At 32.5% G+C, this 15,043-nt stretch overlaps 1 protein-coding gene and 1 long non-coding RNA gene across 2 annotated transcripts in view; one reads left to right on the top strand and one right to left on the bottom strand.

Annotated features, from left to right (window-relative positions):
- LOC142230275 (uncharacterized) overlaps window positions 1-15,043 on the top strand; it is a 41,311-nt gene that overhangs the window by 2,243 nt on the left and 24,025 nt on the right. Inside the window, exon 2 of the mRNA XM_075300924.1 lies at window positions 7,294-7,443. Within this exon, the coding sequence (XP_075157039.1) occupies window positions 7,294-7,443 (150 nt within the window). The remainder of the gene's footprint in view (window positions 1-7,293; window positions 7,444-15,043) is intronic.
- LOC142230276 (uncharacterized) overlaps window positions 13,072-15,043 on the bottom strand; it is a 148,473-nt gene continuing 146,501 nt past the window's right edge. The window contains exon 3 of the long non-coding RNA XR_012720633.1: window positions 13,072-13,117. This is a non-coding gene — a long non-coding RNA (uncharacterized LOC142230276). The remainder of the gene's footprint in view (window positions 13,118-15,043) is intronic.

Raw genomic sequence — 15,043 nt, forward strand, 5'->3', positions numbered from 1 at the left:
GTGGTGCAATGCTTAGCATGTCCGTTTTGCATACACAGGGTCACATTTATGAAAATCATGCGCAATCTAACGCAAACACAGTTTAAAAGACTTTGTACAGTTTTAAAGTCATTAGAGTGGGCGCAAGCTTGGGTTAATTCTCGATACTTTGCTAGTCATGATTATCACATTTATGAAAATCATGCCCAATCTAACGAAAACACAGTTTAAAAAACTTTGTACAGTTTTAAAGTCATTAGAGTGGGCGCAAACTTGGATTAATACTCGATACTTTGCTAGTCATAATCGAAAATTGTAAAATTGTAGTTTTGTTATAATCATCACCGTGGTGCAATGGTTAGCATGTCTGTTTTGCATACATAGGGTCACGGATTCACTTTGGGATTACTGGAACATGAGGGTATATAATTTGAAAATACTAACATGTTAGACTATTAAAATGTAATGAAAATCATGCTTAATCCAACGAAAACACAGTTTAAAAGTCTTTGCATAGTTTTAAAATCATATGAGAGGGCGCAAGCTTGGATTAATATTCGATACTTTGCTAGTCAAAATCGAAAATTGTAAAATTGTAGTTTTGTTATAATCATCACCGTGGTGCAATGCTTAGCATGCCCGCTTTGCATACATAGGGTCAAGGATTCAATCCCAGTTTCAACCAAACACCAATTTTTTAGCTTTGGGATTACTGGAACATGAGAGTATATAATTTGAAAGACTAACATAGTAGACCATTAAAATGTAATGAAAATCATGCTTAATCCAACGAAAACACAGTTTAAAAGACTTTACACAGTTTTAAAGTCATAAAGGGTGATACGGTCAAGGGAAAATGCGTGTAAATCGGTGAAATCGTTTATTTAAAAAATCAAATTAAATTTCTTTTTCAAGTTCAATTAGTATAAAATTCAGGAAAAATATTCAATTAGGCTTTCGCTTTTCCAAATCCGAATTGCCGGGCCTCACGCTTGACACCTGCCATCAGATTTTGTACAGCCACCTTCTTCGCCGCAGAAAGCCAGTTTGCCTTGAACTGCTGCTCGTCCTTAGCAGTTTTTTTGGTCTTCTTTAGGTTCCGATTGACAATAGCCCGGTATTTCTCAATTGGGCGGAGCTCTGGCGTGTTGGGAGGGTTCTTGTCCTTGGGAACCACCTGCACGTTGTTGGCGGCGTACCACTCCATGGCCTTTTTACCGTAATGGCAAGATGCCAAATCCGGCCAAAACAGTACGGAACAACCGTGTTTCTTCAGGGAAGGCAGCAGACGTTTATTCAAACACTCTTTCACGTAAATTTCTTGGTTGACAGTCCCGGAAGCTATGAAAATGCTGCTTTTCAAGCCACAGGTACAGATGGCTTGCCAAACCAGATATTTCTTTGCGAACTTTGACAGTTTTATGTGCTTGAAAATATCTGCTACCTTTCCCCTTCCTTTTGCCGTATAAAACTCCTGTCCCGGAAGCTGCTTGTAGTCGGCTTTGACGTAGGTTTCGTCGTCCATTACCACGCAGTCAAACTTCGTCAGCATCGTCGTGTACAGCCTCCGGGATCGCGCTTTGGCCGTCGTATTTTGTTAATCATCGCGATTTGGAGTCACTATCTACTTGTAAGTCGATAGTCCGGCTCGTTTTTTGGCTCGATGCACGGTTGTAGACGATACACCCAGCTTATTTGCGGCATCTCGGAGAGAGAGGTTAGGGTTTCGCTTGAAACTACCGGCAACTCTCTTTGTCGTCTCAGCGGCTTCCGGTTTTCGATTTCCCCCCGATCCAGACTTCCTGGCTTTCGACAAACGTTCCCCACACACTTTAATTACATTTGTAACGGTTGATTTGGCAACTTTTAGCGATTTTGCCAGCTTTGCGTGCGAGTAGCTCGGATTTTCGCGATGCACGAGCAAAATTTTGATACGCTGCTCTTCTTGCTTGGACGGCATTTTGACAACTGAAGAGTGAATTCCAAAATCAAAATAGGAGCAACATTCTACACACACACACCTTCAAAATGAGGGGTGTTCAGGTTTTCTAAATGCAAAATTGAAAGAAATACGTCAAGTTTATATTGACCAAATTTTGAACGTATCACCCTTTATGAGAGGCAGCAAGCTTGAATTAATATTCGATACTTTGCTAGTTAAAACCGAAAATTGTAGTTTTCTTATCACCATCACCGTGGTGCAACGGTTAGCATGTCCGATTTGCATACATAAGGTCATGACATGTGGTACACCATTAAGAAGTAAATCAAGACTTAAAGCCTCTGTGATATATTTGTGATAGAAGATTACTTCTGACGTATGTGGTTTGATATTTCAGAAGTAAAAGTAAAATAATACGACATTCTCATTAGCCCATTATAGTAAAATAGAGTGAGAATTTCATTTTGCAAACACAGTTTTAAAATCAATGGAATTTTTCAAAGCTTACAAAGAGTATGCAGGGTCAACTTTATTTTGATTTTAGGATTTTGAATGAGTTAGTAACTTCACTCTTTGTTTCTATTAGTCCTTGAATTATTGATTTTAATTTTTTTCCTGTGCTATGATATCCCTTTTGCAAACAGTTTTAAAGTCAATGTAATATTGCAAACCTTTTGAAGTGTTGCAGAGTTATTTTGTATATAAATCGACTACAATAAGTGAAACCTATTAGAAGTAACTGGAAATTCAATACAAGATTGGAGTTGAGTTGAATAGGCTTTGTTCTTTCATTATTTTCCATTTAACGGATTTCAGGTAAGAAAGAAATAAGCAATTAATTTCGAATTGGATTCTGGGTAAGAAGACTTAGTATAATTTCTTTGAAGTTCAAACTCAAATTTGTAAATATTACATATGGGTTCAAATCCACACAAGTTTCATTTAAAAATATCGTTTATTATACTTTTTTTATGTACATGAACTTAAGATCGTTTTTTACAAACACAGTTTGAAAATCAATGTAAAGTTTTAAAGCATTTCTAATGTATAAATCGGAGTAAGTTTCCTTTAAAAAAATATCGTTTATTATTATTTTTTTTGTGTACATGAACTTAAGATCGTTTTTTACAAACACAGTTTGAAAATCAATGTAAAGTTTTAAAGCCTTTCTAATGTATATAATCGGAGTAATCCTTAGACTTGTCAATTCATAACTTATTGAATACATTAAGGTTTGTCAGCCACTTTATCGATGTTATTTAGTTCCACCCTAATATCCACAACTTATAATAAACTCTAGCACGATTTGTCTGTCTGCTGTTGGCTGTTGTTAACACACTTTTTTATATAATACAATTTGTTATATCTAATTGTATAAATGTGGCTAAAATCAATTCTTCTCAACTTTCACTTTTCATTGCGTATTTCTTTATATTGGCCCTATTTCTTTCTTTTCTTTGGCCAATCATTTTTACTGTAGAGGCCTGCTACCCACTTAATTTGTCACTTCCAACACTTTTTAACCTAGTTAATGATGAAAAAACAATAATTTCAGTATTTAAGTGTTTAGCTTCAATACCCCTCAAACGTCTGTTCGTATTCTTTAAAAAATGTTCTATTAATGCTACTTTGACACTTTAAGATAAAGAAAAACAACAAAGAGTGAAGAGGCTAACACAATACGATTTTCACATAACTTTGAAATGAAGAATGATATTAGATGAAAGGGGCTAATTAATTCAGTTTTAGCCTAAAGACAAATGGAAATTATTTCTTGGAATTATAAAGTAGCCGGTAATATTAAAGGGATATGCAATAGGTACTTTTAGTTAATGTGGTATCACAATGGACTGAATAGTCTAAGTGAGCCTGAAACTTAATCGGGCTGCCACTTTAACCTAACCTAATGTTGTTATAGGGATAAATCGGATTTTCTATATTCTAAAAATATTGGTAAGGAAATGAGGTATGATAAATAATTTATTTAAGGCATATAACATAACTATTCATAAGAGGTAATCTCACTTCTTTGGTATTGAAAACATATGAAATTAATCCTGTTGCTAGGCATTCAGCATATAGTTTTAAAATCAACTGTTTTCAAATTACAGCTTGATTATTTATCTACAGTCTCAAAGCCACCTATTTTTTCTATATTCTATATACAGTTTGAGTATCTGCTTAAACTAACGAAACTAATACTAATAATTTATAGTAATTCCTTGAGTGTTTGTCTCGAATGCCTAGGAGCATGTGAATCTGAGTAAAATATGTTTGCTTTTTTTATTTTATCCATAACAATCAATAAAATCTTCTTGAGTATTTTTTCTACAGTTTAAAAGTCGTTATTTTTTTTAACATCCAACATACAGTTTGAATTACAGCTTATAATTTTAGAGTCAGTGTACGATTTTAAAGCTTACCAAAAGGAAACAAATGATTATTTCTATAGAAATTTTTTCTTAAAAATTTATTTCTAAAGAAAATTTTGTCAAAATTTTATATCTATAGCAAAATGTTGTCAAAATTTTATTTCTATAGAAATTTTTTGTTAAAATTTTATTTCTGAAGAAAATTTTGTCAAAATTTTATTTCTATAGATATTTTTTGTCAATTTTATTTCTATAGAAATTTTTTGTCAAAATTTTATTTCTATAGATTTTTTTTTATATCTATAGAAAAATTTTGTCAACATTTTATTTCTATAGAATTTTTTTTTGTAAATTTTATTTCTATAGCAATTTTTTGTCAAAATTTTATTTCTATTGAAATTTTTTGTCAAAATTTTATTTCTATAGAAAATTTGTCAAAATTGTATTTCTATAGAATTTTTTTTTCAAAATTTTATTTCTACAGAAAATTTTGTCAAAAATTTTATTTCTTAGAAATTTTTTGTTAACCCATATTCTCATAGCGTCGTCATATGACGACAGAAACATTGGCATGTTCAATGCACCAGTGTACCGTTATCGCTGCACAGACAAAAAATAAAAAAAAAACAACAAGGCTATTCTTTGTTAATTGCGACACCCATTTTCCGGAAACCTGAACCCGATATGACAATTTTTTTTTTCATATATATACTAAAGGTAGCCTCTACATGCTGTGAATCAAGCATTATTATAATCGGATGATTATTTTATAACTCGGGAGAATACGGGTTAATTTTATTTCTATAGAACTTTTTTGTCAAAATTTTATTTCTATGGAAATTTTTGTCAAAATTTTATTTTTATGGAAAATTTTGTTAAAATTTTATTTCTATAAAAAATTTTGTCAAAACTTTATTTCTATGGAAATTTTTCTCTAAATTTTATTTCTATAGATTTTTTTTCAAAATTTTATTTCTATGGAAAAATTTCTCCAAATTTTATTTCTATAGAAAATTTTGTCAAAATTTTATATCTATAGAAAGTTTACTCAAAATTTTATTTCTATAGAAATTTTCTCAAAATTTTATTTCTATAGAATTGTTTTTTTACAATTTTACTACTATAGAAATTTTTTGTCAAAATTTTATTTCTATGGTAAATTTTGTCAAAATTTTGTATCTATAGAAAATTTTGTCAAAATTTTATTTCTATAAAAAGTTTTCTCAAAATTTTATTTCTACAGAAAATTTCTCAAAATTTTATTTCTATAGAATTTTTTTTCAAAATTTTATTATAATAGAAATTTTTTGTCAAAATTTTATTTCTATAGAAAATTTTGTCAGAATTTTATTTCTATAGATAATTTTGTCAAAATTTTATATCTATAGAAAATGTTCTCAAAATTTTATTTCTATAGAAAATTTTCTCAAAATTTAATTTCTATAGAAAATTTTATTTCTATGGAAAATTTTATCCAAATTTTATATCAATAGAAATTTTGTCAACATTTTATTTCTATAGAAATTTTTTGTCAAAATTTTATTTCTGTAGAAATATTTTATAAAAATTGTATTCGTATAATTTTTTTTGTCAAAACTTTTATTCTATGGAAAAATTTTATTTCTATGGAAAAATTTCTCCAAATTTTATTCCCATAGAAAATTTTGTCAAAATTTTGTTTCTATAGAAAATTTTGTCAAAATTTTATTTCTATAGAAAATTTTGTCAAAATTTTATTTCTATAGACAATTTTATTTCTATAGAAATTTTTTTCAAAATTTTACTATTATAGAAATTTTTTGTCAAAATTTTATTTCTATGGAAAATTTTGTCAATATTTTATTTCTATAGAAAATTTTGTCAGAATTTTATTTCTATGGAAAATTTTGTCAAAATTTTATTTCTATAGAAAATTTCTCAAAATTTTATTTCTACAGAAGATTTCTCAAAATTTTATATCTATAGAAATTTTTTTGTCAAAATTTTATTTCTATAGATAATTTTGTCAACATTTTTATTTCTATAGAAAATTTTGTCAGAATTTTATTTCTATAGAAAATTTTGTCAACATTTTATATCTATAGAAAATTTTTTCAAAATATTTATTTCTATAGAAAATTTTCTCCAAATTTTATTTCTATAGAGAATTTCTTTTCAAAATTTTATTTCTAAAGAAAATTTTATCAAAATTTTATTTCTATAGAAATTTTTTGTAAAATTTTTTTTCTATAGACATTTTTTGTCAAAATTTTATTTCTATAGAAATATTTTGTCAAAATTTTATTCCTATAATTTTTTTTTTTGTCAAAACTTTATTTCTATAGAATTTTTTTTTAAATTTTATTTTTACGATTGTTCTTTTCCATCTTCTCGACTTTGGTTTTATATTTGACAAGACTGAAGAATGAAAATGTTTTTATATGTTTACACTGAATGGAATTTCTCTTTCCCTACCCTTCACCAAATAGCCAGGGTTTGTATTTTTATGTTGTGATTGTAGTATATGTGGTTTATAGTTATCGATGTTTTTAGTTCTTTTATTTTAGTTTATTTTATTATAATTTAAAACATTTCAATTACACACATTCATTATGAACAATTAATACAAATGATTGCTAAAATTTATTTATATATTAATGGTGTTTTTTAATATTCTTTGCTTTCTTATCTCTCTTCTTTGTGTTTTATTTTTTTCTTATATTTTTGTTAATGATTGTTGAAATTTGATCCATGTAAAATCGATATTATTTGTGGTTTATTTAAAATAAAATATATGGTCTCCAATTTTGCTTATTTTTTACCTATTTGGTTCACAAACTACCCCCCGATTTGCTTATATCCCTCACAACCCCCCAAACCCCACCCAAACTTTAATTGATGTTGTTAATTTTTTAATGTAAAATTGAAACCCTAAATTGTTATTAAAAAAACCCCCTATTGAACACAAAAACAAAACAAACAAACCCCCCAAAAAAAAAATCGTAAACTAATCATAACAAGGTGGGCACTGGCACCCTACAGGAATCATTGGATATGGGTTTTCGAGAGGAAGGTGCTTTGGAATTGCGTAGCTCAACTGAGGAATTGTATTTTATGGATCCAGCGCATAAAAAGGAAGAAGAAGCCAAATTACAACAATTGTTACAGCAGGTGAGTAAGTGGGATAAATGGCATGCAATTATAAAACGATAAAATTAGTCAATAAAATTTTTTGATAAAGCCAACAAATGACTTTGGAAAATGGGTATCATCTCTGTGGAAATATTACAGGGAAATATATTTCTTTTTCCCTTATATATTGGAAAATGAATTCTTAACTTCAACGAATGACCTGATTCTCTAAACCCTTTGGATAATTTCCCTAATGTTATGTACTGCTTAGCATTTTGACATTTGAACATGGAAATACAAACATAAGTGGGTCACAAAAACCTTGGCCATGCATCCTTTTAGATTCGCTTTTAATCAAATCATAGACAAGAGGCAAGACCTTGGGGTATAATAAACCAAGAATAGTGTAACCAAACTTAATTGAATTTCTTTTTTACGGCACCCACAATGACAAAAACAAAAACAATAACAGTGACAGTGAACGGGTGGCTGTGTTGCATTCATTGCATATAAAGAACAGAGATAATCATATTATAAGAGGCCTCTCTGAAGTACAATAACAAACACTCAAAGGTTTTTGAAGAGAGGAAATGTAAAAGTTATGCCAAGCAAGGTAGAGTGAGAGAAAGAGAGTCTAAACAAAAGGGTAGGTGCTACTTGTGAAGTGATGTGCAATGAGCATTAAGATAGCAATATTGATAATAAAAAAATAACGAAACTACCGTTAATGAATTGACAGGAAGGATGCTGTTATTGTGTAACATAGCACTCTCACACTTGTATACCCACACTACTATACCTTGACGAGTGGTAGGCAATACATAATTCACCTATACATAACCTCACTTTTTTTCATGGCAATTTATGAATATTTTAAGCCAAGCATAAGTTGCCAGTAGAGAAAAGAGTGTGTGAGAGAGAGAGTGTGTGTGTAGATCAACTGTTATTGTAGGGCGAGAATACTACGTCATATATGGGATTTTTGAAATGAAATTTTCAATTGAATAACTATGCCACGTATTGTTGTATATGATTGTGTGTAGTTCTGTGTGAATATTAAATATGAGGATAATGTGAAATATTATTTTAGAGTATTAAATACTTTCCAGAAAAAATAATGCACTTATATTTATATGAGACCTTCCGAATTGTGACAGATCTCAAGGTGACCTACATATATTTCTCTTAAAATGAAATATTGTCTTATTTAAAAGATAGGAAAAAACCTACACTGAAAAAACAGTGAACCCACCATGAAGAAAACTTTTGGTTAATTTAAGAAAATCTTGGATATTTGTAGAAAATTTTAACTAAACAATATAACAAACGCTGGCATCACGCCGATATCATACAAATAAGTAAATATTTTTCGACAAATTCAAGAAAATTTATTAGACATAATTAATTTTTTTCACAAGTTAAAGAAAATTTTGTAGTGTGAAGGAAAAAATTAGAGTTCAAAATTGCAAGAATGTCTTTAGTGACATACGAAGTTTATGATGGACGCATTTGTATTAAAATTTGCAATTTTAAAGAAATAAAGAACTATTTTGTGATAAATACGAATTTAGTAAATATGTATGCTTAATTCGTGTATAATTTTTTCCTGCTTTTTAGTTGATTTAACTATCGTACGCAAAAGATTATTAGAGTGAAGGAAACTTTCTCCAAACATAATAATTCCATGAACTAAAATAAAGTTAAATTGGCTTTAGTGAAATAGAGAGTTCACTTTTTTTTGAGTGTACCTACGCAAAGTAAGACCAAATATATGAACAGCATGAAAAATTCAGATTCTCCCATCGCCATTGCCGTATGACAATTTAGTCACATCGGTAAACACTGACAAAAATGGAAAATTTTTCGCATTATTAGAATTTTTAAAGAGTGGCACAAAAAGTGTCACTTTCTATATAATGTGGCTCAAGAAGTGCTACACTTTTTTATAAAAAAAAACAAGTGAGTAAAGTAGAAAGTCGGGCGGGACCGACTATATCATACCCTAAACCACCCCTACTTAATTAGTAAACATTGTTGTGTGTTTCAGGTTTGAGGGATAAACAGCATTTCCATGTCACTAATATGAGTCCATTATTAAAAAAGAGAAAATCGCTATATTAGTGTGGGTAATAAATCAAAATTTGTGAAACTTGGGATATATATTTATATAAGACCTGCATGTAAGTCTAACTATGGTCGGCTTATACTTCAATATTAGAAATTTGAGTAACATTAATTAATAAATAAAAGTCTTATGGCCATATTTTGGAAAATCGAGCGATGCATTTATATGGGAGCTATATCTAAATCCGAACCGATTTGGATAATATTTTCCAGGTTTAGTTGATACCACAGAAGGTTAAGTTGTGATAAATATGAGTAAGATCGGTTACTAAAAAAAGGCAATTATGGTCAGAAATAAAGTTATCAGGTGTAGATTTTTGAAAAACGGGTGATACATAACAGGTTGGCTGATCAATCCCCGGTCTGACACATAGATGGCGTCGCTAGTATTAAATGCATATTATTTTTATATAGTACCAACCTTCAAATGACTCGACGTCTGTAAGTCAATTAGTTTGTGAGATTGTGATGAGAAGACTTTTGTGAAGCAACTTTTGTTATTGTAAAAAAAAATGGAAAAAAGGAATTTCGTGTTTTGATAAAATACTGTTTTCTGAAGGGAAAAAATATGGTGGAAGCAAAAACTTGGCTTGATAATGAGTTTCCGGACTCTTCCCCAGGGAAATCAATAATAATTTATTGGTATGCAAAATTCAAGCGTGATGAAATGAGCACGGAGGACGGTGAACGCAGTGGACGCCCGAAAGAGGTGGTTACCGACGAAAACATCAAAAAAATCCACAAAATGATTTTGAATGACCGTAAAATGAAGTTGAACGAGATAGCAGAGGCCTTAAAGATATCAAAGGAACGTGTTGTTCATATCATTAATCAATATTTGGATATTCGGAAGCTCTGTGCAAAATGGGTGCCTCGCGAGCTCACATTTGACCAAAAACAACAACTTGTTGATGATTCTGAGCGGTGTTTGCAGCTGTTAACTCGTAATACACCCGAGTTTTTCCGTCGATATGTGACAATAGATGAAACATGGCTCCATCACTACACTCCTGAGTCCAATCGACAGTCGGCTGAGTGGACAGCGACCGGTGAACCGTCTCCGAAGCGTGGAAAGACTCAAAAGTACGCTGGCAAAGTAATGGCCTCTGTTTTTTGGGATGCGCATGGAATAATTTTTATCGATTATCTTGAGAAGGGAAAAACCATCAACAGTGACTATTATATGGCGTTATTGGAGCGTTTGAAGGTCAAAATCGCGACAAAACGGCCCTATATGAAGAAGTGTTGTTCCACCAAGATAACGCACCGTGCCACAAGTCATTGAGAACGATGGCAACAATTCATGAATTGGGCTTCGAACTGCTTCCCCACCCACCGTATTCTCCAGATCTGGCCCCAGCGACTTTTTCTTGTTCTCAGACCTCAAAAGGATGCTCGCAGGGAAAAAATTTGGCTGCAATGAAGAGGTGATCGCCGAAACTGAGGCCTATTTTGAGGCAAAACCGAAGGAGTACTACCAAAATGGTATCAAAAAATTGGAAGGTCGTTATAATCGTTGTATCGCTCTTGAAGGGAACTATGTTGAATAATAAAAACGAATTTTGACAAAAAAAATGTGTTTTTCTTTGTTAGACCGGGGACTTATCAGCCAACCTGTTATATAATGGAGCTATAGCTAAGTCTGTATCGATTTCAATGAAATTTGGCACACTTAAAGGGTAATAAATCAGATTACTTTGTTGCAAGTTTGACGCCGATCCGTTAGTAATTCAACGTAATTTGACCCCATTTATCGAAATCGGGCGATATATATTCATATATGGGTGCTATATCTAAATTTGATCCAAATTCAATAGCCTTCGTCCTTGTGTCAAAAAACACTCTGTACCAAATTTAATCGAAATCGGTTAATAAATATGACTGGTATTCTCCGAACACCATATACATGGACGGACAGACGGACACCAAGGGCTAGATCGACTCAGGAGGTGATTCAGAGTCGATCGGTATATATTTTATGGGGTTGAGACCCCATGAACATTTCTGGTAGGCACATTTTTTGGCAGATCAAAGTTATTATAGGGTATAAAAAACATAAGGGGTTTCCATGCCTGATTTGTAATTAAATCTAAATGAACCCATCAAACATTTTATCTACATTTCATCGAAAATCCACAGTTTATGGGAGAGCCTGGTTAACTACTACACGAATTCGTTTACATATTTTCAGGCATCCGAAGGGTACGCTTGACAACACTATGGTTTGAGAAGGAGAAAAGTGCTCAAAAGTATTAATGTGTACGCAATAGCTTGATTTTATGTTTAGGCATCGATCTTATTCATAATTTTAAAGGGATACTGGATCAAAATTTACGAAAACTATTAGACAATGTGGCACAAAAATGTATATATAAAATATGGCATTTAGATGCACAACTAAAAAAAGTTTCACTAAAGCCCTGGAGGCGCTGAGGCGAATATTTTCTTGTATAATTTTAGTTTCTTTATTTATTAATAAAAATAAGTACCAACACTTAAAAAATAAGTACCAACACTTAAAAAATGGACCAAATTTATTACAACGGTAACACTGTAGCAAGGTCACCAAGGTCACCAGGGTTAAAAACTCAAAACTCATCGACAAGTTGAGCGTACATTCTGGGCCTCTAATGAACTCAAGAAAATGTAGAAAAAATACAAAGGCCATGGGTTCCCCGTTTCGACCAAACACCAAAAAGTTTTTCAAAGGTACATTATCCCCTCTCAGTAATGCTGGTGATATTTCTGGATATTTCCAAAATTCTCTAAACGGTTGTGAGATGCCTAATGACAAGTTGGGTTTTCCACAAAGATTCTTTCGAACCATCTAGGATCTTAAATTATTATACAATATTTCGAAAGCATTTCAGCTTTTCCCTGTTTCCAAAGATTTAAATACCGCTTCATTTCCATTTCCAATTTGAAATACTGCATCATTTCCATTTCCAACCAAATCGTTTAACAGCAATCCTCAATCTCTCGCTCTCTCTCGTTTGCGACTATGAATACATATAAATGAACTAACTAAATAACAGTAAAAGCTGTTGCTATTGTCTGAATGTCAGGCCCTGCATGTTGATGTTGATGAGTATGCCATATTAAGTATTTAAATGCAAAATGTCACTATGATATCCCTGTGAATGCGAATCGAATTGAATTGAAAAAGGATCTTTCAAACAATGAGTAGTCGTTTAAATGACTGACTGACTGACTGAACCAGTTTCAATGGCAAACTGCTGTCACAACTATGTGTCCGAATGTGTGTGTGTGGGTGTGGGTGTATTTGTGAATGACAATAATCATGTTGTGAATTGTATGCGTGTGCGGTGCGGCCCATGAGTTGCAATTGTGATATGGCAAAGAAATCATCCACCACTATCGTGCAACTCAATAGGCAACGACATATGAAACTGTTGCAAGTGTTGACAGTTGATGGTTTTGATAGCGAACTGGAAATATCATCATTGGCGCAATGTCGTTAAGTGTTTGCAAAAAAACAAAAAAGAAAAATAAATAAATAAAATAAAAATAATTTAAATACTTACAAGGCTTCGTAAATATGTGTATATTTTCCATTCCATTCACATACCTATAAGAAAATTATACATAAGGATAATTAATAAGAATTTTAAATGAAATCGTTATTGTAAGTTTAATTGATTGCTTATTTTGAATAGGCAAACAAGGTCAAATGAAATTGAATTCAATAATTGTAAAATCAATACATGCTTTGCATGCTTTTAAATATCGAAAACATTTTTGTTATACACTTTAAAGACCGGTAACTATATTCATATTATATTTAATAAGAGAATATGGAAAAAGGTAAAATTCATCGTAGATGGAAATATAAATAAGCATGAGTAGGTACATATATGTGTGTTATTTATTCGGATCTGGGGTACGTATGATTTACGAGAATTTTGCTTAAAATATCCACACGCACCCATGTACAAAAAAAGAATAACAATTTTCACTTTTTCTGCTATTCTGGATCATAGCTACTTATGCCTAGTCGATAGCCCACTAGGCATAAGTAGCTATGTCAGATAGTATTACAAATGGGTCATATCGGAACTTTTATCTATAACCTCCACGACCTTGTGTATGCCCACCTTGCATACACAAGGTGCCGTTGTGCCGTTTGATTTTCTAGTTATCATGCAAAAATTCATATCGGTTAATAATTATTTATAGGCTTTAAATAATTCGATTAGGAACTAAAGTGGATATTTAAAGGGTGATACGGTCAAAATTTGGTCAAGGGAAAACGCGTGTTAATCGGCGAAATGGTTTATTTAAAAAATCAAATTAAATTTATTTTTCAAGTTCAATTAGTATAAAATTCAGGAAAAATATTCAGTTAGGCTTTCGCTTTTCCAAATCCGAATTGCCGGACCTCACGCTTGACACCTGCTATCAGATTTTGTACAGCCACCTTGTCCACCTTCTTCGCCGCAGAAAGCCAGTTTGCCTTGAACTGCTGCTCGTCCTTAGCAGTTTTTTTGGTCTTCTTTAGGTTCCGCTTGACAATAGCCCGGTATTTCTCAATAGGGCGGAGCTCTGGCGTGTTGGGAGGGTTCTTGTCCTTGGGTACCACCTGTACGTTGTTGGCGGCGTACCACTCCATGGCCTTTTTACCGTAATGGCAAGATGCCAAATCCTGCCAAAACAGTACGGAACAACCGTGTTTCTTCAGGAAAGGCAGCAGACGTTTATTCAAATACTCTTTCACGTAAATTTCTTGGTTGACAGTCCCGGAAGCTATGAAAATGCTGCTTTTCAAGCCACAGGTACAGATGGCTTGCCAAATGAGATATTTCTTTGCGAACTTTGACAGTTTTAAGTGCTTGAAAATATCTGCTACCTTTCCCCTTCCTATTGCCGTATAAAACTCCTGTCCCGGAAGCTGCTTGTAGTCGGCTTTGACGTAGGTTTCGTCGTCCATTACCACACAGTCAAACTTCGTCAGCATCGTTGTGTACAGCCTCCGGGATCGCGCTTTGGCCGTCGTATTTTGTTTATCATTGCGATTTGGAGTCACTACCTTCTTGTAAGTCGATAGTCCGGCTCGTTTTTTGGCTCGATGCACGGTTGTAGGCGATAAACCCAGCTTATTTGCGGCATATCGGAGAGAGAGGTTAGGGTTTCGCTTGAAACTACCGGCAACTCTCTTCGTCGTCTCAGCGGCTTCCGGTTTTCGATTTCCCCCCGATCCAGACTTCCTGGCTGTCGACAAACATTCCCCAAACACTTTAATTACATTTGTAACGGTTGATTTGGCAACTTTTAGCGATTTTGCCAGCTTTGCGTGCGAGTATCTCGGATTTTCGCGATGCGCGAGCAAAATTTTGATACGCTGCCCTTCTTGCTTGGACGGCATTTTGACAACTGAAGGGTGAATTCCAAAATCAAAATAGGAGCAACATTCTACACACACACACCTTCAAAATGAGGGGTGTTCAGGTTTTTTAAATGCAAAATTGAAAGAAATACGTCAAGTTTATATTGACCA

This window comes from Haematobia irritans, chromosome 3 (assembly GCF_050003625.1).
Source record: "Haematobia irritans isolate KBUSLIRL chromosome 3, ASM5000362v1, whole genome shotgun sequence".
Taxonomy (NCBI): Eukaryota; Metazoa; Arthropoda; class Insecta; order Diptera; family Muscidae; genus Haematobia; species Haematobia irritans.